Source organism: Equus przewalskii, chromosome 13 (assembly GCF_037783145.1).
Source record: "Equus przewalskii isolate Varuska chromosome 13, EquPr2, whole genome shotgun sequence".
NCBI lineage: Eukaryota > Metazoa > Chordata > Mammalia > Perissodactyla > Equidae > Equus > Equus przewalskii.
In genome coordinates, this window is record NC_091843.1 from 25695601 (window position 1) to 25720756 (window position 25156).

General features: G+C 46.6%; 1 protein-coding gene across 2 annotated transcripts in view; it reads left to right on the forward strand.

The window, feature by feature from the left end:
- Window positions 1–25156, forward strand: part of FAT2 (FAT atypical cadherin 2) — a 79279-nt gene that overhangs the window by 38335 nt on the left and 15788 nt on the right. For both annotated transcript variants that reach the window (XM_070570434.1, XM_070570435.1), the window contains exons 10-18: window positions 1776–5834; window positions 7381–7577; window positions 10350–10503; window positions 12516–12749; window positions 15069–15452; window positions 17717–17931; window positions 18933–19070; window positions 19680–19823; window positions 21472–21669. In XM_070570434.1, coding sequence (XP_070426535.1) covers window positions 1776–5834; window positions 7381–7577; window positions 10350–10503; window positions 12516–12749; window positions 15069–15452; window positions 17717–17931; window positions 18933–19070; window positions 19680–19823; window positions 21472–21669 — 5723 coding nt within the window. The remainder of the gene's footprint in view (window positions 1–1775; window positions 5835–7380; window positions 7578–10349; window positions 10504–12515; window positions 12750–15068; window positions 15453–17716; window positions 17932–18932; window positions 19071–19679; window positions 19824–21471; window positions 21670–25156) is intronic.

Consider the following 25156-nt stretch of genomic DNA (forward strand, 5'->3'; position numbering starts at 1 on the left):
CATGGAATAATAATAGTAAAGAGCAATACTTCCCCAAGTGGAAGACCTAACCTCCTGGGGGAGAGGGGGTGAGCTAAATTATTCAGGTATCAGTCATCATGGCATTAAATAGGTAATGGTCTCATGACAAGGAAAAAGATATTTGTAACTGTGTGAGGTGATGCATGTTAAGTAAACTTTTTGTGTGATCATTTTGCAACATATACATATATCAAATCCTTATGTTGTACACTGTAAACTAATATAATTTCGTATGTCAATTATATTGCAATAAAACTGGAAAAAAGTGTCAGTTGTGCAAGATGAATAAGTTCTAGCGTTCTGCCATCCAACATTGTGCTCATAGGTAGCAATACTGTACAGCACCCTTAAACATTTGTGAAGAGGATAGATCTCATATTATCTGCTCTTACCACAACAAAAAAAAGAAGGAAAGAAAAAGGATTTTTGTTGTCCAAGTAAAGTCAGACTTTAAAAACTGCCATAGCTTTGAGAAACTATTTTTTAGGGAAATATAATTAGTTTTCAACACTATTTTTTGTGAACCATGCAATGTCGTATAACCATAACTTTCCTCAAAACTTAAATTTGAAGTGTTCCTATGCATTTATCAAAATAGATATTAAATTTAAAAAGAACCACAAAGAAAAATAGGTAGCCGGATGTGGAGAAAGTATTCCCTTTTTGATTCTCATTTGGACTCCCTGAGGAGTCAAGGACAAAGCTTCCATTGGGTTCTAGAGTGTTTTTAATTCTTCTCTAACACTTGCTACTCTTCATCTTTACCAAAGAAAAAGGATAGGTCTGAGGCTGACACCCTTTAGCAAGCAACAGATTTGATCCAGATTTTAATAAGATATTTTTCCATTGCCATTTTTTTGGTAACCTCTGATTTCTGGCAAGCAATAACGGTTTTCTTTTTAAAGTAGCAAAATAAAGTTGCCTGTTAAAAATATTTTAAATTTGAAAAATGAATCAATTTAAAGGAAAACACTGATTAAATAATAATATGAAATAGTAGTGGCTGGATGTAGAAAAAACTGTAAAGGCAATGTGAGAACGCCTGAAGTTTAGGAAACCCAGGGCTGGTGGAAAGGGCATTTGATGAGGAGCCTCAGCACCTGGGTGGTCTATCCAGTACCACCCCCCCGCCCCATTCAATTCCTTACCACTCACTCCCCAAGGCTGACAAGGACTTTCCCACTATAGACTATATGGGAAGTAGACACAGTGGGTTTTAAAGTCCCTACAGTCTTGACAATTTATGACTCCATATTTATAGTTTTCATATCAAGTTTTTATATCAAGTATATAACTATAACTTTCATATAGTTTTTATAGCAAGTATATAACCAAAGCTATTAAAAGTTATGTAAAGGATGATTAAAAATTCTGCATAATATGACTGAAGCTTTTCCTATAAAAGGCACCACTGAAATACCGGGTGGAGTCCGTCTTTCCTACAAAGTATAAGTCTCCTGTCTTTGCTTCAAAGACCTACTGCAGCTTTGGTTTGTGGCTTAAGTTGTGACCCGAAGACTTAGTGATAATTGAAGCTGTCATTTATGGAGCATCTGCTATGTGAACCATATGAGGAATTTTATCAAGTATATATCTACCCTATACACTCTGTCATAACTAAATCCAGGGAGGCAGGGGATGTGGATTTTGCCCTGTCCAACCTTTGTGTGATAGCCTCTTTGCTGATCTCGAAAGCCTAGTTGGCACCCCATGAGGGTTTGGTAAACTTTGGTTTGTCTTGTCTTTTGTTTCAGGGAACAGCGAGGGTTTCTTCAACATCGATGCCCTACTTGGCATTATCACTCTAGCCCAGAAACTTGGGAAAACAAATCATGTCCAGTATACTCTGACAGTGAAGGCAGAAGATCAAGGCTCCCCACAGTGGCATGATCTGGCTACAGTGATTATTCACGTCTACCCCTCAGATAGCAGCGCCCCCATCTTTTCAAAAGCCGAGTACTTTGTAGAGATCCCTGAGTCAATCCCTGTTGGTTCTCCAATCCTCCTTGTCTCAGCTGCAAGCTCCTCAGAAGTCACCTATGAGTTAAGAGAGGGAAACAAGGATGGTGTATTCTCCATGAACTCGTATTCTGGCCTCATTGCCACCCAGAAGAACTTGGACCATGAGAAAATTTCATCTTACCAGCTGAAGATCCGAGGCAGCAATATGGCGGGTGCATTTACTGATGTTGTAGTTCTTGTTTACATCATTGATGAAAATGACAATGCTCCCATGTTCTTAAAGTTGACTTTTGTGGGCCAAATTAGCGAAGCAGCTCCACTGAACAGCATGATCGTGGATGAAAACAACAACCCCGTTGTGATTCGTGCCTCTGACAGTGACAAGGAAGCTAATTCCTTGTTGGTCTATAAAATTTTGGATCCAGAAGCTTTGAAGTTTTTCAAAATCGACCCCAGCATGGGAACCCTAACCATCATATTAAAGATGGATTACGAGAGCATGCCCTCTTTCCAATTCAGCATCTATGTCCATGACCAAGGAAGCCCCATCTTATTTGCACCCAGGCCTGCCCACGTCATCATCAATGTCAGAAATGTAAATGACTCTCCTCCCAGGTTCTCAGACCAGATATATGAGGTAGCATTAGTGGCACCCATCCATCCGGGTATGGAGCTCCTCACAGTGCGCGCCAGCGATGATGACTCAGAAGTCAATTATAGCATCAAAACTGGCAATGCTGATGAAGCTGTTGCCATCCATCCTATTGCTGGTTGCATATCTGTGTTGAATCCTGCTTTCCTGGGACTCAATCGAGAGCTCATCATCAGGGCTTCTGATGGCCTGTATCAAGATACTGCACTGGTAAAAATTTTTTTAACACAAGCCCTTAACACAAGCTTACGGTTTGACCAAGATGTCTACAGGGCAACAGTGAAAGAGAATTTGCGGGACAGAAAGGCACTGGTGATTCTTGGTGGCCAGGGCAGTCATTTGAATGACACTCTTTCCTACTTCCTCTTGAATGGCACAGATATGTTTCATATGATCAAGTCAGCAGGCGTGTTGCAGACACGAGGTGTGGCATTTGACCGAGAACAACAGGACATTCATGAGGTGGCAGTGGAATTGAGGGACAATCGGACCCCTCAGCGAGTAGCTCAGGCTCTAGTCAGAGTCTTTGTTCAGGATGTCAATGACAATCACCCTGAATTTAAGCATCTGCCCTATTACACCATAATCCAAGACGGCACAGAGCCAGGGGATGTCCTCTTTCAGGTGTCTGCCACTGACCAGGACTTGGGGGTAAATGGTGCTGTTACATATGCATTTGCAGAAGATTACACATATTTTCGAATGGACCCTTATCTTGGGGACATATCACTGAGGAAACCCTTTGATTATCAAGCTTTAAATAAGTATCACCTCAAGGTCATTGCTCGAGATGGAGGAACCCCATCCCTCCAGACTGAGGAAGAAGTAATTGTCATTGTGAGAAATAAATCCAACCCACTGTTTCAGAGTCCTTACTACAAAGTCAGAGTGCCAGAAAATATTACACTCTATACCCCAATTCTCCACACCCAGGCCCGCAGTCCAGAGGGACTCCGGCTCATCTACAACATTGTGGAGGAAGAGCCCTTGAGGCTCTTCACCACCGACTTTAAGACTGGTGTCCTAACAGTAACAGGCCCTTTGGACTATGAGTCTAAGACCAAACATACGTTCACAGTCAGAGCCACAGACACAGCTCTGGGGTCATTTTCTGAAGCCACAGTGGAAGTCCTGGTGGAGGACATCAACGATAATCCTCCCACTTTCTCCCAATCAGTCTACACCACTTCAATCTCAGAAGGCTTGCCTGCTCAGACCCCTGTGATCCAATTGTTGGCTTTTGACCAGGACTCAGGGCAGAACCGTGATGTCTCCTATCAGATTGTAGAGGATGGCTCGGATGTTTCCAAATTCTTCCAGATCAATGGAAGCACAGGGGAGATGTCCACAGTTCAAGAGCTGGATTATGAAGCCCAACAACACTTTCATGTGAAAGTCAGGGCCATGGATAGAGGAGACCCCCCACTCACTGGTGAAACCCTTGTGGTTGTCAATGTGTCTGACATCAATGACAATCCCCCAGAGTTTAGGCAACCTCAGTATGAAGCCAATGTCAGTGAGTTAGCAACCTGTGGACACCTGGTTCTCAAAGTCCAAGCTCTTGACCCTGACAGCAGAGACATCTCCCGCCTGGAGTACCTGATTCTTTCTGGCAATCAGGACCGGCACTTCTCCATTAACAGCTCATCGGGAATAATTTCTATGCTCAACCTTTGCAAAAAGCACCTGGACTCTTCTTACAGTTTGAGGGTAGGTGCTTCTGATGGGGTCTTCCAAGCAACTGTGCCTGTGTATATCAACACTACAAATGCCAACAAGTACAGCCCGGAGTTCCAGCAGCATGTTTATGAGGCAGAATTAGCAGAGAATGCAAAGGTGGGAACCAAGGTGATTGAGTTGCTAGCCATAGACAAAGATAGTGGTCCCTATGGCACTGTAGATTATACCATCATCAATAAACTAGCAGATGAGAAGTTCTCCATAAACCCCAGTGGCCAGATTACCACTCTGCAGAAACTGGATCGGGAAAATTCAACAGAAAGAGTCATTGCTATTAAGGTCATGGCTCAGGATGGAGGGGGACGAGTGGCCTTCTGCACTGTAAAGATCATCCTCACAGATGAAAATGACAACCCCCCACAGTTCAAAGCATCTGAGTACACAGTGTCCGTTCAGTCCAATGTCAGTAAAGACTCCCCAGTTATCCAGGTGCTGGCATATGACGCAGATGAAGGTCGAAATGCAGATGTCACCTACTCAGTGGACTCAATGGAGGACTTGGATGAAGAGGTCGTTGAAATCAACCCAACCACTGGTGTTGTCAAGGTGAAAGAGAGCCTGGTGGGATTGGAAAATCGGGCCTTTGACTTAAAAATCAAAGCCCAAGATGGGGGCCCTCCTCACTGGAACTCTCTGGTGCTGTTACGACTTCAGGTGGTTCCTAATGAAGTATCCTTGCCCAAATTTTCTGAACCTCTCTATAGTTTCTCTGCATCTGAAGACCTTCCAGAGGGATCTGAAATTGGTTCTGTTAAAGCAGTGGCAGCTCAAGATCCAGTGATCTACAGTCTAGTGCAGGGCACTACACCAGAGAGCAACAAGGACGGCACCTTCTCCTTGGACCGAAACACAGGGGTTCTAAAGGTGAGGAAAGCCATGGACTACGAGTCCACCAAATGGTACCAGATTGATTTGATGGCACATTGCCCCCATAATGACACTTACTTGGTTTCCTTAGTCTCTGTCAACATCCAAGTGAAGGATGTCAATGATAATAGGCCTATATTTGAGGCTGATCCATATAAGGCTGTCCTCACTGAGAATATGCCAGTGGGGACTACAGTCATTCAAGTGACTGCCAATGACCAGGACACTGGGAATGATGGCCAGGTGAGCTACAGGCTGCCAGTGGACCCTGGTAGCAATATCCATGAGCTCTTTGCCATTGACAGTGAGACCGGCTGGATCACCACGCTCCAGGAACTTGACTGCGAAACCCGCCAGACCTACCGCTTTTATGTGGTGGCCTATGACCATGGCCGGACCATCCAGCTATCTTCTCAGGTCCTGGTTGAAGTCTCCATTACAGATGAGAATGACAATGCTCCCCAATTTGCTTCTGAAGACTACAGAGGATCTGTGGTTGAGAACAGTGAACCTGGTGAACCTGTGGCCACTCTTAAAACCTTGGATGCTGATGTCTCTGAACAGAATAGACAGGTCACCTGCTATATCACAGGTAAGGATACCTGTCTTGCAATGGAGGCACAGGGGTGCATTGAGAAAAGTCCAGTAAGAGGTACCCTAAGGCATGGGTTTAAGTTATGGCTTTGCCGCTTATTAGCAGTGTGACCTTGGGTAAATCACTTAACCTCCCAGGACCTCAACTGCTCCATCTATAGACTTGGCATATCTGTTCTCATTGGCCTCCCAGGATGCTGATAAGATATAACTGGAAAAAGCTCTGAGAGCCCCCTATAAATATGAAAATGCTTTGCAAGAGGATCTCTGATTACTTTAAGTGGAGTAGATAGAAGAGAGATACTGTACCTGTTCTCAGTTAGCTTCTGGGAGATGGAGAAGGCATCAACCATTGTGTAATCCATGAAAACCATCAGGTGACTGTCCTCGTAGAGTAGTATTCTGTCTAGAGCAAGTTGTAGAAAGTAGAAAAGCCTTCTTATTCCATCACAGGATGTACGTGTTGGAGTGAAAACACTTCCTTAGATAGGATTCCAGCCTTATCCCCTCATTTGACACATGGGAGAACCAGAGCCCAGATAGGGAGAGAAACTCCACCAAGGGCACACTGCAAGCTTGTTTCAGGCTGGGATTAAAACCACACCGTACAAGCTACTTTCCTCAGTGGATAACTATTGCAAACTTAAATCACCCCAATCCCTGCCCAGTGGCTGAACGAGCCAACCAGTAGCCAAAAGAGAGTTTCTTTACTTGTCGGTGTCCTTTTCCCCTCTCCCAGGTGCCATGTCATCTCATTCCCACAGACATGGCTCCTTTGTCTATCTCTGCTATCTGGTGGAGAGTTAATGAGCCTAAAGTTCCAACCAAGAATCACAGACTCCTGGAGACAGATCCTGGATCAGAGCTCTTTGAAATATGGAGACTTAGGGAGATAGAATCTTATCATCTTGCAGTATCAGGCTCTTAAAAACACAAAAGTCTTAAAATCTCCGAATAGTAGAATAATAAATGTCAACATATCATCAACTTTTGGAATCATTGAATCTTGGAACTGTGGAATCTTAGAATCTCAGAAATCTGTCTCCCCTATCAGTGACTGGTGTCCAGGAAATATGACTCAGAAGCAAGGCTAGTGACCCATCTCAACCTCCACTTGGTCTATGTCCTCAGTTGTAAAGTAAAACTGCAGAGAGTTTAGTGTTGTTGTCACTTCCTACCCTCCACTGTCAAACAGATACTAGATTCCAGAAGGTTCTTGTATAGAATTGAAATTTGCTTCCCTTTAACTTCCCCCAGTGCCTCCCAAAGCACGAAAGTTAAGAAATTTGCCTCTCAGCCACATATTTTGGAGTGGTGCTTCTTGCAGTGATAATTCCATTTAACAAGAGGCCTTTGAAGTTGGAAGAGGCTTCATAACACTGAATAAGTGACTTGAAGTAGAATTGTGGGTCCCTAGTTCAGGGAGGAAAATTTTGCCTTTCCCAGTAATCCTACAAAACGTGTCAGGTGGGCAGTCACTTATGGCACAAAGCCTGGTTCGCTCCTTTTGCTCAGCTTCTGGAAACTCTGTCCCATCTTTTTAGAGGGAGACCCCCTGGGCCAGTTTGGCATCAGCCAAGTTGGAGATGAGTGGAGGATTTTCTCCAGGAAGACCCTGGACCGCGAGCAAATGGCCAAATACTTGCTCAGAATCACAGCTTCCGATGGCAAGTTCCAGGCTTCCGTCCTCCTGGAGATCTTTGTCCTGGACATCAATGATAACAGCCCACAGTGCTCACAGGTAAGAGCGTGGGGAGCGGTGGGGTGGAAGTGGAGGCAAGAAAGCTGGAATGAAGGGAAGGAGGAAGGAGAAGAACTCAGGGGACCATCTCTGAGGCTTGCCATCATTGACCACACCTGCCCTTGCTTCTCCCTGGCTTCTCAGACTAGTGTGCTAGACAAGGATCATTCTAGGTAATTCCTTGGCACACCCCCTGACCCCCCTCATAGGGATGTCACCAAGCTCTTTAGGACCCATGGTCCATACCTCTCCCTCTACACTCCCCACAAAGGTCAACTTCCCTGCAAAGCATATCTAGAAATAATGTAACTTCTAATTTCTCCAAACACAGTCAGCTACGACCAGTGGCAAACCCTTCCACTGTTCAGCTTCTTAGCATGGCTCATTATTATCAAATACATCCAAAGAGACCCGCCCCCAGAGACTCCCGCACAGCCCCCCATGCCCGTATACGCATATCCCCATATCTGCATGGGTAATACAGACCAACACAGAGACCCTCCTCCAGGTTATACACATACATAAACATACGGACACAGTTACATTTTTGATAAGGGATATTTTCCTGAGGATATAGTATAATTCAACCCTAAATATCCCATGGGAACAAATGTTGAGTGATATGTGTGTGTGTGTTTGTGTGCATGTGTATGTGTGTGCGTGTGCGTGTGTCAGGAGAAGAGCTGCGTTCTTAGAGGGTATAAATCAACAATCATTGTCATGTAGCTTTGCTTTTAAACATATCTTTTTAATTTTATTTATTTATTTTATTTTTTAGTAGTTAGGTTTTTTGGGGTTTTTTTTCTTTTTTTTGAGGAAGATTAGCCCTGAACTAACATCTGCTGCCAATCCTCCTCTTTTTGCTGAGGAAGACTGGCCCTGAGCTAACATCCATTCCCATCTTCCTCTACTTTATATGTGGGACGCCTACCACAGCATGGCTTGCCAAACGGTGCCATGTCCGCACCTGGGATCCGAACCAGCGAACCCCGGGCCGCTGAAGTGGAAGGTGTGCACTTAACCGCTGCACCACCCGGCTGGCCCTTAAACATATATTTTTTGAACACAGTAAATAATTTTTAACTTTGAGGGGATTTGCATTATTTCAAAGTTTGCAAATAAAGTTAAATTATTAACATTTAAATTTTATAACATCTAAAATTAGCATAATTCAGATTTACATAAAGTCCAGCCATTCAGTATCTATACATAAATGCAAACTTATGCATTCTCACACCTATACACACACACAAAAGATCATCTACAACTCTACATATACCCACAAATACCTATGCATATATATACACATACACATGAGCATATATCTACATAGCCACAACATTCATCCATATGTATATCCATCCATACAGGCAAATATGTAACACACAAAAATAGTTGCACATGTATTTGCATATATACATACTTCAACTTATTTGCACACACATACGTACATATGGGCACATACCTTGGAACACACAAAAAGACATATATCCCATCCCCCTTTCTTCCTCTGTCTTCCACACTCCAACAACAGAAAAGCATAGGAGAAAAAGAGAACCTGGGTTATCAGGGGGTGTGGGAAAGGTCTTTGCAGGATCCAAGATAACCACCTTTTGGGTGGTCTCAGAAGGGCAGCCTTTTTTTCTTTTTTTTTTTTAAAGATTTTATTTTTTCCTTTTTCTCCCCAAAGCCCCCCGGTACATAGTTGTGTATTCTTTGTTGTGGGTTCCTCTAGTTGTGGCCTGTGGGGCGCTGCCTCAGGGTGGTCTGACGAGCAGTGCCATGTCCGCGCCCAGGATTCGAACCGATGAAACACTGGGCCGCCTGCAGCGGAGCGCGCGAACTTAACCACTCGGCCACGGGGCCAGCCCCTCAGAAGGACAGCCTTTTGAGGGAAAATGGTGGCCATACCTTCTTCCTCTTTTCCCTCAGCCATCCTTACAACCAGCCTGCATCCTCCCCATGCTGAGAGAGGCTGGGACCAAGCTCCCCCTGGCCTTCCCAAGGTGGTCGACAACATCACTAGAGCAGGGAAGAGAGGCCTGGGGGGCCATCTCCTCACAGCCCACCCAGGCACGAAACCACCACGCAAAGCATGAACAGGGATCCTTGGTTTGCTTGGAAACTGTGCCCAGAGCCAGCAGCTGTAGGAACATTGGGTTCTCAGGGAGCTCTAGCCTCTCCCCCGTGCCACTTCCCCTGCCAAGCCATGAAGGTCCTCACAATGGAGGGATGGTTGGGCAGGCTCTGGGGGCCACTGGGGTCCAGGCCTGACTCAAATAGCCAAAGGCCTATCCTGGGGGTGTGGGCATGAGGATGAGCCTGACAGCATGGCCTCACCAAAGAGACCAGGGATGCCTGGCCCGTGGTGAGCGGCTTGACCTGATACCTTCCAGAATGCCTCTTATCAGGCCCATCTCATCAGCCCTATCCAGAAGCCTCAAAGGACCCCGTGGAGTAGGTTGCAGCAGGTCCTTCTAGCCCTGAGTGTGGGCTTTTGGATGGTGGAACTTCTCTCTCATTCTCTGTCTTTTCTGACTAGTTCTCTTGTCATCCTTCTTGTTTTTAATCTCCGTTTTCCTTGCATGTTTCATCTTATTCTCGATCTCTCTGATCCCCTCCCTCCCTCTCTCTGCTTCTCTCTTTCTCTCTCCATCTCTGCTCTCTAATCTGTCTCTTTGCTTCCATCTCTCGCTCTCTGTCACTCTGCCTCTCTCTCTGGATCTAAGTGTACCTCCCACAACCTCCCTCTTCTTTGTCTTCCCTCCCCAGCTTCTCTATACCGGCAAAGTCAGTGAAGATGTATCTCCAGGACACTTCATTTTGAAAGTTTCTGCCACAGACTTAGACTCTGATACCAACGCTCAGATCACATATTCTCTGCATGGTCCTGGAGCAGATGAATTTAAGCTGGATCCTCATACAGGTGGGTTTCCTGAACTGCAAGATCAATCCAAGAACTAATTTACTGAATACCAAGTGCCCAGTGCTGTGGTAGGCTCCTGGGAGAAGAAATAGGAATTCTCTTATCTATCCATCCATTCACTCAGCAAACATATGTTGGCAGTGTGTGCCGAGCATCACACTGGATGCTGGGGACATAATCAACAGACTGATAAGACAAGATCTGGGTCTTTACAATCTAGTGGGACAGGCCACCATTGAATCGGTGGTTTGAAATGTGCTGAGTTAAGGAAAAATTCAGGGTGCTAAGGGGAGGTTTGACAGGAGAACTTGACTCAGTCTTGGGCGCAAGATGAAATAAAACTTCTCTGAGGAAATGCCATTTTCTGTGAGACTTGAGGACGTGTAAGAGTTAGCCAGGGGGTAAGGGAGTGGTAGGGATGGATATTCGAGGTAGAAGGAGAATTTATACAAGGATCAAGTTTTAGGAAAGAGCATGCACATCTGAGGACCTGATGGAGGGCCAGAAACCGGTGCACAGAATGGGAAGGGAGAGGACAAAGGATAAGGCCCACAGGGCAGGGGCTGCCAAATCCTACCTTTAAAGCTATAGGGGATTTAGGTAGGTGAGCATCAAGGTCAAGGACACGATCTCAAGATGCATATGCTGCAGACTGGGGACAAAACCTCACGGTATTGTTGTAAGGATCCCAACAGATAAAGTATATAGAAGTCCAGCCGAGGTCTGGCACATAATAAGAGTTCATTAGAGGTGGTTGCCATTGTCATTATTATTAGTTAGGGGACAAAGTAGAGAGCGGGAAGCAGAGAGCCCTGCAGGGTAGACCCTGAATACTTGCGAGAGGTTGGCCCATGAGAGTCTGGTGGAGAAGACAGGGTGGGGCCTGCTTCCTTTGGAAGAGCAGCCCCACAGAGGTGGGATGCCTGCCTGCTGCTATAGGGGCGGGTGTGGGGATGGCAGCGCAGAAGGCCTGGGTTACAGAGGCCAGCTGCTGATACTTGGCTTAGAACCAGTAGCTCAAAGGATGCCTTGGAGATTCCTGAGCAGGGAGGTGGCAGGTGAGAGTGGTGTCCCAGGAAGCTGTCCGGATGGACAGGAGACATTATCCTTCCTGACCCCCACACAGGCATCCTGAGTCACCCCAGGTAGGTTACCTAATCTCTCTCTGCTGCTGTTTGCTCAGCTGCGGGATGATCAGTGGGATTGCAAAAAAAAAAAAACAAAAAAACAACCCAGGTGGTTTTTCTGAATATGGGAATAATACATGTTCATTGTACAAAAATTCAAACAAGGTAGGCGTGTATTATGCAGAAATGGAAAGTCAGCATAATAACCAGCCCTTCCCCGAAAGATAAGCACTCTTGGTATATGTTCTATCAGACTGGTTTTCCCAGATGTCGAAAATCTCTATATAGAATATTCTTTTGTGACTTGCTTTTTTTAACATAGCAATATCTTGGAGCTATTAGCAAGACAGTACAAAAAACTCTATCATAATTCCTTTTTGGTTGCACAGTATTTTACGTATGGCTAAATCATAATGTATTTAACCAGTCCCCTTTTGAAAGACATATAGGATGTTCGTCAATATGTTGTTATTATAAACAATGCTGCAGAGAATATCTTTACACATGCATTTTTATCCTAGGGTTAATTATCCTATAAGATGTATTCCGAGAAGTGAAATTGTGAGCCAAAAGATAAACACGTGTTGTGTGTTGGTAGAAATTGCCTAATTGCCCTTTAAAAATGTCGTGCCTCTTTGTAGCTTGTTGACGTTGGTCTTAAATTGGCGATGTGGTGGTGGAATATGTTTGGGAGAATTAGAGAGGTGAGCGCGTGTGAGGGATACAGGCTGAGCTTCTTTCCTAACCACATGTACACAGGACTGACCCCATTTCTCTGTGACAAAACTCTGTGTGGCTGAGGTTGTCTCCCAGAGATACCTAGAAAGCACATGCTGGGGTCATGTCCCCCAGAGAAAACTCACCTGCTGTCATTTCTCTGGCCAGGGGAGTTGACCACGCTCGCAGCCCTAGACCGAGAGAAGAAGGATGTGTACAGCCTTGTTGCCAAGGCAACGGATGGAGGCGGCCAATCGTGCCAGGCAGACGTGACCCTCCACGTGGAGGATGTGAATGACAACGCCCCCCGGTTCTTCCCCAGCCACTGTGCTGTGGCTGTCTTTGACAACACCACGGTTAAGACCCCTGTGGCGGTGGTATTGGCCCGGGATCCTGACCAAGGTGAGAAGGAGGACGAGGGGAGGCCGTTTACTCACGGGGTCCCCTTGGGGGAGGATTTGGCTCTCTGTGTGTTTCTCTGGGGCTGGTAAGGACTGTGCCTCCTCGCTGAGTCTACAGACACTTACAAGCGGAAGATGTTTATCCAAAAACTGTGTACCTAAGTCCATTGTGACAAAGGATTTTGGCAGTGTTTTGAGGCCAGTACGGGGCATTTTGGCCTCATTGTTTCTCACCACCACTTAGACCTGGAGCCCTTTCAATCCTGCCATTTTGCCTCAAGGGTATTTTGAATACAAACATTTAATCTGAAATACACCAAACAGAATTATTCAACTCTGACTGATTTGCTACAAGAAAGGAATTTGGGGCACAAACTCCGTTAAAGCCTATTAAGTTCCTTGGTCAATTTTCTATACAGTGATGTGGAATCATTTTCAATATCTTAGATTTTAATTTTAATGACATTATTTTCATTAGGATTAATTCTTGTCCTTTTAAAATTTACAAGACAAATTGGATTCCTCCAGGAGTATTTATTCCATACTGTACCTATTATAGCTTCTGCCGTCATGAAGTGTTTATTGTGGTTTTGTATACATACACACACATATATATGACATGTATATGTGTGTGTGTGTGTGTGTGTGTGTGTGTGTATGTACAGGTCCAATTTCCTTGAGTCAAATTTTATAATTGAGGTGGGTAAAGAATGGCTTCAGGATCAAAGTAGCCAGATGAACACAGGAAATGACAGTGATGATAATAAAAGTGGGATCAAAACCCCCTGCTTTGTTCGACCCCAGTAGAGTAAATTTAAGATTTCCTAGAGCGAGTGAGTTTCAGCCTGGCATTGAAGGAGGTGAGAGGTTTTGGAGGGATGCAGGGGTTCTAGGGAGGGCAAATCGTCAGTGCAAAGTCCTCTCACGTCTACAAGGCCCTGCAAATGTTCAGTTAGCCAGTGCTTGCTCCCCTCCACGGACAGGAAGCTCCCTGCTTCCTAGGCAGCCCCTTCCTTCCATGCAACCTTGGAGAATTGTCAAGTGCTGCCTATTTGGAGCTGACGCCGGCAGTCCTGGTCCTGTCCTCTGCTCCACACGGGCCTCCTAGACCCTCAGCCCTCACAGCCCTTCCGAGACTGGGAGGTGGGGACTCTCTGCTCCAGGCCCACGCTGCCTTCCTGGGCGGAGGAGCCCTAGCCTCTTCACTCACGTGCTTCCGATCCCATCTCCCCTCTAGGACCCTCCCTCTGGCCTTGCACCAGTTCACCGTTAACCCTTCAAAACTGTTATTATTCTAACCCAAATATTCTACCCAGATGTTCCAAATGTGGCCTGACCAGCAGCTCCCTCTCTTTAGAAAGATTACGGTCTCTCCAGAAAAACGCATACATGGGAGAATTGCATGGTATGCACGTTTAATTTATGTAAATTCGGCTATTCTTATAGGCAGTTCCTGCCACCATTCCACCAAAGGGGCATGTGTCCCCACTCATGTGTGAGACGTGAGACCCACTGGGTGAGGATCTCATGGCTGAGCATTAAATGTTGGTATTCCTCACACACTGTGGCCCCCACATGAGCCAACTGCTTCATCGGGTGCACAACCAAAGGAAACAATACAATCTGAGCCAAAGCTGGAGAAACCCCGTGTGTTTTGATTTACTAAGAACTTTATATGGGTCTTTTTTTAACTTTTATTTGACATAATTGTAGACTCATAGGAAGTTCCAAAAATAGAACTGAGAGAGCCCTGCGTCCTTCACCCAGCTTCCCCCAATGGCAGCACCTTAGAAAGCTGTGGTATGAGATCCAAGCCAGGAAACCGGCACTGGGCCAGTACTGGTAACTGTACAATCCTTATTCAGATTTCACCAGGTTTTATATGCATTCGTTTGGATGTGTGTGTGCCCGTGTGTTTGTGTGTACAGCTCTGTTCAATATTATCCATGTATGGATTCATGTAACCACCACCACAATCAAAATACCGAGTTGTTCTCTCACAACCAAGGAACTTGTGATGGATGGGTTTGATCTTGCACAATTTTCACTTTATAAGCTGATGTTGGCCTCTAACCCCCATATAAACATTTTCAGATAATTTTATAGGTTTGTAGACGCCCCGACCCCAAGAACCTTTCTAGAGGCCTTGAACCCCACAGTCAAGAACCCCTGTGTGGAGATTTTCACTCAGACTAAGCATGCAAGCCTTTATGGGAACCCCCTACCCCCACCCCAGCCCTCCTCTGGCTGGAAGATTCGCTGCGGGCAGGGCCAGAGGAGGGTCCCTCAGGGTGAATCACGCCTTCGGTCTCCCCCACAGGCACCAATGCCCAGGTGGTTTACTCTCTGACGGACTCTGCAGAAGGCCACTTTTCCATCGAGGCCACCACGGGTGTCATCCGGCTGGAGAAGCCGCTGCAGGTCAGGCCGCAGGCAGCCCTGGAGCTCACCGTCCGTGCCTCTGACCTGGGCACCCCGATACCGCTGTCCACGCTGGGCACCGTCACCGTCTCCGTGGTGGGCCTCGATGACTACCTGCCCATGTTCCTGAACACCGAGCACAGCGTGCAGGTGCCTGAGGATGCCCAGCTTGGCACGGAGGTGCTGCAGCTGGCCACCCTCACTCGCCCAGGTGCTGAGAAGACCGGCTACCGCGTGGTCAGCGGGAACGAGCAGGGGAGGTTCCGCCTGGATCCCCGCACAGGTGAGACAGCGCCTGAGGCAGCCCCCCAACCCCAGAGTCTTGGGGAACACTGGATTCCTCACCTACGGGGCATGTCTGCCCCACACAGCCCCTCTCAGGGCAGACCTCCTTTGGTCCTTTCTTTAGTCTGCATCTCTCCAGGTACCAAATCCCTCCTTGAACCCTGGGCCCAGCTTATGTGGGAACCCCCCTTATTGCCCCACATCCCCACGTGGGACCCTTGGCAACCCACTCTCCTCCCACAGTTTGCAGCTTCAAGGTCTCAGCTCGGACCCAGCCCCAGGAGGCTGAGGCCACCCTCCCTCCTCGGCTGCAGAGGCACAAAGCACTTGCTGGAATCTGGGGCTTAAGCAGCCCAGGGCAGAGCGGCATGCTTCCCTCCTAGAGGGCTCCCCAAAACATCCTGGCACCCCTGAATTTCCCCCTCTTCTCATGAAGAGAGAGAGAGTTAGGAAACCACCTCTCTTCTTTCCCCCTAGCCCCAGAAGAGTCTAAGTCAGACTCATAGAGCCTCGTGGAGGGGCCTCAGAGGCCCCCCGGGTCAGACCACGCCCCATGCGGATTCCTCCCACAGGAGCCTGCAATGGTGCCCTCTACCTCCCAAAGCAGGCGCCTTACTGTTGAGCAGTATTTTTTAAAGTTTGTATTATGGAGACTTTAAACATACGAAAAAAGAAAGAACAGTATAATGAACCCCATGTTTCCTCACCCAGCCTCAGTCATCCACACGGCCAGTTTGGTTTCATCTTTACCACCCCCCACCCCATCCATCCCTCGCTGAGTTACTTTAAAGCAAATCCCAGACATCATGTCATTCCATTTGTAAATACTTCAGTGTCTATCTCTAAATGATAAGGACTCCTTTTAGAAACACAACCACAATACCAGTATCACACCTAAAAGATAATAATTCCTTAATATTGTCTAACACCCAGCCAGACAGTTTTTCAGATTATCTCAAAAATGTCTCTTTGAAGTTTGTCTGTCAACATCCCAAAAATGTCCACACAGTGCATTTGGTTTATACGCAATATCTTAAGTCTCTTTTAATCTCTTACATTTTCCTCTCCCTCTTTATTTCCCCCTGCCATTTATGTAGTGAAAAACTTGGGTCACATGTTGGGCAGAATTTTTATATTTTGGACTGGCTACCTGTATCTTTGTGATGCCATACAACCTGTCTCTCTAGCCTCTATATTTCTTACAAATGACATTTGGGTCAAAAGCCTTGATCAGGTTCAAGCTCAATTTTTTGGCAACAACGCTGCTCTCCTTTGGACAATGTCGGGAAGCACATATGGCTGTTGGGTTCTTTTTTGGGTTAAGACTGAGGGTGGGCTCAGGTGCTGTCAGCCTGACCCATCATCATAGAGTTCTTCGTCAACACTTCTTATGGTTTCAGTAGCCAGAGGTGATTATTTCTTAGATATATATTATTTCTTAGACATATTATTTCTTAGCCGCAAAATGGTGATTTTTCTTATCATTCTTCATTCATTTAGTAACTGGAATTCTTTTATAAAGAGTTTCTCATCATTAACTATTCGGTTATCTGGGAATGGCAAGATAAACCCTCATTCTTTTCTTTTCCAGTTTTCAGAACAATAAATCTATGCCCTAACAGTTTGTTGAACAATGTAAAACTCTTCATAGTCTAAGTTCTGTCATTTACTAGCTGAGTGAGGTCAGGCAGCTCACTTAGCTGTTGAAAACATCAGTTCCTGGAAAATGGCATCATCAGCTAGAAAATGGGAACCACACTGTTTCTGCTCTACAGGTTATTACAAACTTACATGAAGTTGATTTAATATTATAGATTTAAATGAGATATCAATGAGCTACTACAGAAATAAGTGAGGGAGTCTACGGCCATGCCACCCTGAACACGCCTGATCTCGTCTGATCTCAGAAGCCAAGCAGGGTTGGGCCTGGTTAGTACTCGGATGGGAGACATAAATGAGGGGGACGCTGCTGTTGGCAATGATAATAAGGAAAATGAGAGGAGAAGGAGGGAGAGAGGGTAATGAGGGAGGGGAAATGAAGAGATGAAGGAGGAGATGATGGGAGAGATGAAGGAGATGATGGAGGAGACGAGGAAGACAAGGGAGGAGATGATGGAGAAGATAATGGAGGAGATGATGGAGGAGCTCTGTCTCTCCAAGCCTGCTGAGCTGCCTCTCCTGAGGCTTGGCTCAAGACCCCTCAGCCCTCTGCCTTGGTGATCCCAACTGCCTCAATGCCCCCATCACCTCTTGTTTTTTCAGGGATCCTGTACGTCAACAGGAGCCTGGACTTTGAGACAAACCCCAAGTACTTCCTGTCCATCGAGTGTAGCCGGAAAGGCTCTTCCTCCCTCAGTGACATGACCACCATCGTGGTCAACATCACTGATACTAACGAACACCGGCCCAGATTCCTCCAGGATCTGTACAGCACAAGGGTCTTAGAGAATGCCGTCGTGGGTGACCTCGTGCTCACAGTAAGGATCTGCAACTCCGCCCTTTGAGGGGCATGAACTCTGGGGTGGGTTCTCCCACCTCTCCTAGTCATTTATGAGCATGGGTTAGTTTATCAATTAATACACTATAAACTTGAATGACTTGTAGCCACTCGGGCAGACTGTCCCTCCTGACAGAGGTTCTCAGGGCCACGTTTGCTAAGATCTAAGATGTGATATTGATAGAATGGGCATGGGAGAGGCCCCAGAAGACTGCCAGAGGCTCAAAGCCTCAAAGCCTGGGAGGGGCCTGGTCCCAGTGTGTGACATGGAGTGTCAGTGCATGGGGGCAGGGGGCAGAGGGGACACCAAATAACACCTCTTTGTATTTCAATGTGTAATTGCTCCCTACTGCATGGAGCGAAGCCAAACTCCGCATGCCCACATTCAGGGTTCTCTATGACCCCTCTTCATTTTGCCTTCCAGTCTTATCTCCCTCCACTCCCCCACACGCACCCTACACTCCAACCACACAGGACAATGTGCCTTTCCCCAAACGTCCTCTGCTTGTCCATGCGCTCTGGCACATGCCTGGAATGCCGCCTCCACTCCCAAAAGGCCTCCTTCTCCTCTGTGAATCCTTTTCTAATCTCTCCATGTGGAATTTATCACTGTGTTCTCTGTGCTCTCACACAGCTGGTCATACTTTGCCCCAAATTAGAATTACCCGTAAAATTAGACATTAAGCTTCCGGCAAGCATATTCATTTTAGCACATTCGTCACCTCCTAGCATGGGACCTAGCACCCTGTCACTATGAGTGAGTGAGTAAATGCATGAATGGATGGATACATGAAGGAAACATGGCATGCTCAAGTCCATACTAGGAGGTAAATAAAGGGATGACTGTGGTACGGAGACTGCCAGCCCAAAGGCATTCACTGGGGTAGGGACATACCTGTGCCCTCTACACTCCCAGGGGCCAAGATTCCTTTCTGACTCCCCCTTGCCCCTCCATTCACAACCACCTTCCTGCTGCTGCAGGTGTCAGCAACTGATGAAGATGGACCTGTAAATAGCGCCATCACCTACAGCCTGGTAGGAGGGAACCAGCTCGGGCACTTCACCATCCACCCCAAGAAGGGGGAGCTAAAGGTGGCCAAGGCCCTGGATTGGGAACAGGTGAGTCATGTGGGAGAGGCCCAATCTGAGCTCCCCAGAGCAGAATATGGGCCTCCTGCAGGTCTGGAGGATGAATCATGGTCGATGCTCCATCCTGACCCTTCTTCAGACCTGTCCTCAACATCTCCCACTTGTTTTTTCCCTGGGGCCTCTGTGGCATGGGAGGCTAGAGCCAGGAGAGAGCTGAGTGACCACTAGCTGTTCCTGGAGGAGCTCAGGCCAGCTTCTCACTATTGACCAGGGATCATTAGCTCATTATAACAAGCCCTCATTTATGGAGCACCCGCTCTGTGCCAGGCACCTTGCTAAGTGCTTTACATACATCATGCCATTCGGTCCTGAAAATGATCCTAGGAGGGAAGTCCTGATATTATCCTCACAGACATTTAGTCACTTTCCCAACACTTCACAGCTAGTAAGTGGTTGAATTGGAAATCCAATCTATTTCTGCCTGACTCCAGAACCTGGGCCCTAAGATGCCATGGGTGGGCAATGGGGGCGGGCATAGGGGAGTGTCTCTATCTTATTTTTATGCAAATGTTAGTGATGAGTTAGGGGGCAGAACTGAGGAGTCTCATTGCTAACTCTCCACTGGGCTTCTTGCTATAGACTTCTAGCTACTCCCTGAGGGTCCGAGCCACAGACAACGGGCGGCCGCCACTGCACGAGGACACAGACATCGCTATCCAAGTGGTTGATGTCAATGATAACCCACCGAGATTCTTCCAGCTCAACTACAGCACCTCTGTCCAGGTACGCTTCAGCTTCCAAAGGCATCTGGAACCCATCCTCCCTTCGTTTCCCTCCTAGTGGAGGGGACTCACCACGGGTATCAGTCTACCCAAATAGCGGCTGTGACCTTGCCACTGATAACCCTAATGGCAACACAGTGTGCTGAAAGGGGGTTAAGGAATTTAAAACAATAAGGCACTGTGTTAGGCACTTGCACATCCATTGTCTCATTTGGGACTCACACAGCCACGTGAAGTAGGTAGTACCCATTTTACAGATTTTAAAAATGCAGGTGCGGAACTGTGCCCTAGTTAGAAAGTGGCAAACTTGGGATTTCAACCCAGAAAGTCTTCCAGATCCCAAGCTATTTCCACGATACCAGTGGTTTGCATATGGGGTTTGTTGAGGGCCTTGGAATTCTATGGGGAATTGTGACCATAAGCGGGGAGGGAGGTGAGGAAGTAGATAGGAGGGCAGAGTTCTGGGTCTTGCTATGCTTCAACCAGTTCACTCCACTTTTACCTATTTTGTTTCTTAGGAGTATGAGTTAGGAGGCTTTGGCTGCAGTTAACAGATCACGTGACTAAAAGTTTATTAAGTAATAAGGACTTATTATTTTACATTACAAAAGGTCTGATGGTAGGAAATCCTACTCCAGAATTGGTTATTTCAGCAGGAAAATGATATCACAGCCTTGGGTTAGCTTCTTTGAAATTCCGTCACCTCATGTAACCTCATGGTTACACAATGGCTGCTGCAGCTCCAGCATCACATCCTTGCCTAACCATCTTCAAAAGCAAACAGAAGGGGACTTCTTTTGCAGGATCTGTTTTTATCAAAGAAGAAGGCTTTCAGAACCCCCATCTGGTAGACTTCTCCAGTGGTCAGAATTGGATTATATGGTTACCCTTAAACCAAAAACTGGCATAGGAAATCTAATTATTATAGCTGACTTAGACCGATCATAGTCCATCTCTTAGGATATCTTAGGATATTGTCACCCTACACCTGAACAAAATAGAGTTTTGTAAAGAAGGAAGGGAAGAATGTCTCTTGGATAGGAAACTATCAATTTTTTCCCATAATATTCTGTTTGTAGATAAGATTTTGATGCTAAAAAGACAACTAACAACCATTGTGTTATAGCATACTGAATCCCTATGTTACAGAACAAAGACTGGAAGAATACCCAGGAGGTCCATTTTTCTTTGCTGAATTCCTAATCATCTTTGAATTTTCTCATTGGATGTGTGTTCCATTGGCCCTCTGAACAGGAAACTATTTATTGGTGTTCAGTTGACTCTATGAATCACGAAGTTCCCACATGGATTCCAGGCACTCATTAATTTATATATATGAATCATCAGTGATATGACCTTGGGCAAGTCACCTCCCTGTAGGATGAGAGGACTCTAAAGACCATTCCAGCCCCAGTGGATTTTGTTTCTAAGACCCAGCACTGCCCTCAGGGAGCTCCTAGTCTAGATTGACAAAGTCAACAACTAGCTCACAGGCAGGCAGAATGAATGAATGGCAGCTTGAGGTCCAGGCATGTCCTGGAAGCAGCCAGAGTGCCGGGACTCACCTCAGATGAGGGGATCCAGAAAGATGCTTGAGGAAGGACTGGGACTCACGTTGCTCTTTGATTTCGTGTCACTCTTGGTCTCAGGAGAACTCCCCTGTTGGCAGCAAAGTCCTGCAGCTAATCCTGAGTGACCCAGATTCCCCAGAGAATGGCCCCCCCTACTCATTCCGAATCACCAAGGGGAACGACGGCTCTGCCTTCCACGTGACCCCAGATGGATGGCTGGTGACCATGGCGGGCCTGAGCAGGAGAGTCCAGGAATGGTATCAGCTTCAGATCGAGGTGAGAGCTGTGTTGGGCCACTGGTGGTGACCATGGGGACAGTAACGTGCTCGCAAATGCACTACCAGGGATTCTACTATTAGGAAAAAGGACTTACAGAGCTCTTCCTGTGTGCCAGCACTGGGCGAAGTGCCCCATGTGCATCATTGCTTTAAATCCTCACAACGTGCCTTCGGGCGGGTACGGGTACCACGCCCGCCTCACAGATGCGGCAACCGAGGCACCCGGAGGTGACATGACTGGCTGAAAGTCATACTACTAATAATGACAGAGGCGGGATGCTTCAAACCCAAGCACTCTGAGCCCAGAGCCCAAGCTCTTAGTCCCTGCCCAGCTCCTGCAGGCCAGCCTCACCCTGGCTCCACCTCCTTGAGTTTGGCCAGGACAGCTCTCTGAACCCCAGGTCCTGTTAAAAACTTAGCTCGCAGAACTGATGTGGGGTCCAAATGAGGGAATATATATAATATATATGTCAATTATTTTATATATATATATATATATATTATATGTGTATGTGTGTGTGTGTGTGTAGGGGATTATGGTATTATTATGGGTTATATAAGAACTGCCTAAGGAAAGTGGCCAAGATGGTATCAAACATTTCCCCCTCATTTTATTCGCCCTAAATCCCTTCCCTAAATCCCAAGTCTAGTGGACTCTACTATCCTATGAACTGCTCTGGGCTTAGGTATATTTATCCATTCAGCCATCCAGTCAGTCAGCCATTTATCAGTCATTCAACGAGTATTTATTGAGCATCTGTCATATACCGGGCCCTATGCTAGCTGCTGGTAATAGAGCAGGGGGAAGGAGGGGATGGTCCCTGTGCCCGTGGGCTTTTGGTTCTAATTATGGAGATAAACAATAAATAGATGAAGAAAGAAAGTGCTGAGAGACTCATAAGGCACAGACGACACATATTCAGAAGATGGGTGGCTGTCCTCATGAGGAGGGGACGTTGAGCTGAGACCTGAGGAGCCCTCCCTGTGAATAGTGGGCAGAAGAGTGTCACAGGCAGAAAGAACAAGATGAGCCAAAGTCCCAAGTTAGCAAAGAGCCTGAAGTGACCTGAGGTGAGGCCAGCGTGGTCAGAGCACGGGGAGTATGGGTGGGAATAAAGCTGAAGAGATGGGTTGGGTGGATCATGGAGGACTCCTAGCTTGGATGACCATAATATTTGAGGACCAAACTGTGACCCTCTTGAGAATGAGAGAGACACTAAAAATAGTTAGTAATAATTGATCCACAACAGGTGAAAATCAAGACTGTCCTGGGCAAACCGGGGAGTACAGTCATCCTAATTCCAAGCCTTGGAAATACTTTTGGACTCTAATCTAAGTGCGGTGAGAAGTGGTTGAGGGGTTTCAGACGGGGAAGTGACCCTTCTTGTGTCTCAAGAGGCTCATTTTGGAGCTGTAGAGAGAGTGAATGAAGGGGGCAAGAATGGAGGGGGCAAGGGTCAATGAGAAGTTGTCCAAGCTGGAGATAGTGGTGCCGAGACCTTGAGGTGATGGTAAAGGTGCCAGAAGTGGATAGATTTTTTTTTTTTTTGGTGACGAAGATTCGCCCTGAGCTAACATCCATTGCCAATCTTCCTCTTTGTGTGTGTGTGTTTGAGGAAGATTTGCCCTGAGCTAACATCTGTGACAATCTTCCTCTATTTTGTGTGTGGGATGCCTCCACAGCATGGCTGATGAGTGGAGTAGGTCCGCGCCTGGGAACTGAACCTGCAAACCTGGGCCACCAAAGTGGAGCATGTAGAACTTTAACCACTTGGCCATGGGGCCAGCCCCAGAAGTGGAGAAATTTGGAGAAAACTTTGCTTGGAAATAAACAGGAGTTGGTGATGGATTGGATACGGAGAGAGAGAAAAAAAGAGAAGAATCAGGGCCAACTCCCAGGTTCCTGCTCCAGGGAAGAGAGGTGTTGAGCCCATTTATGAGACTGGGAAGACTGTAGGGGTGGGAGAAGGACAGCTTTATGGGGTAAAATGAGGGCTCTGTTTTGCACATGTTACTTTTCAAGTGCCCATGAGACATCCAAGTGGAGGTGTCCAGTAGGGAGTTGGGAATGGGAGTCTGTAGCTCAGAGGAGAGAGGTGTGGACTAATGTAGAGGGTCCTCGAAACCAAGGGCATAGATGTGATTGCCTAGGAAAGGATGAGTGACAACAGCTGCCTGACCTCTGTATCCTGGCCTGGACAGGTGCTCAGTAACCATGGGCATCATCACCATCTCTTGCATATGTCCTGTAATTCCACTTCCGTTCACTGGGAGGCACCATAGGCCAGCAAAGAAACAGGCTATGGTCATAGGTAGGAGTTTAGATTCTGCTCAGCTTACCTAGTGTGTGACCTTGGGCAAGTTATTTGACCTCTCTGAGCCTCAGTTATATCTTTTGTAAAATGGGAGACTTAAGGGTACCTATGTCATAAGAAAGATAAACTATGATTGTTGTTGTTGCTCTTGATAGCTCATCAGAGTGATACACAATTCCCAGCAGTAGGTGTAACTTTACAAAGGTCTTACCAACTCAAACCACTGGAATTCAGGTGAACGAGATCTCACCATGCGGAAAAGTGTGGAGACCCTTGTGGAAAGCTTTGTCCTTCCTAAGTCGGAGCAGAACGTGGCAGGGCACTTGGTGAAAGGGGAAAGGAAGATGCATTTTTAATTTACATTCTTTTCCTTGCTTAATCCAGGTCACGTCACTGCTAAAAACCTTCGAAGCCTTTTCGTGGCTCTGGCATAAAATCCGGCCTTGTGCTCCTCAGCCCTGCCCCCTCCTCCAGCCACCGTGGCCTCTTTCTGTTTTGCACACCACCCTCTTTCCACCGGAGGATCTTACAATTGCTGTTCCCTGTCTGTCTCCTATTCTCCTCATGTCTTCTCATCTCTCAGGACTCAGCTCATGTCACCTCCTCAGAGACACCGTCCCTCCCACCTGATCTAAACGGGTCTCTTTCATTCTTCAGATCTCTCTGTCACATCGCTCCGTTTATTTCCTCCATAGCACTTTATCCAAGTCTAACATTTTCTTGTTTACTTAACAACTTATTTATTGTCTCTTTTCTCCTGATCATAGCAGAGGGCCTGGCCCATCGAAGCCACTCAATAAATATTTGCTGGCTGGGTGAAGAAGAAACGCCCACCCCTACCCCCACCCCAGTCGCATAGTAAAGGGGAGTCCCGAAGAGAATCTCCATAGGCTGAGAGGGCCACGAGGATGCTCACTGGAATCGCCAAGACACATGTGATAACTCATTTAAGGAAAGAGCTAGAAGGAGAGAAGTTCAAGAGGAAGGAGGCCCGAGTGTGTAGTTGGAAAGATTTAGGAAGAGGCTTGGAGGGAGGTCACATGAGGAAGTGGAGTTAGATTTTACCGTGTGGTATGTGGATGTAACTCCCTCCGCAAAAGCTTCGGAGCTTTTGGAATTATTGTTTTTTTCAGTCATGACAACATGCTGAGCCTGCCCTCAAGCAGCGAG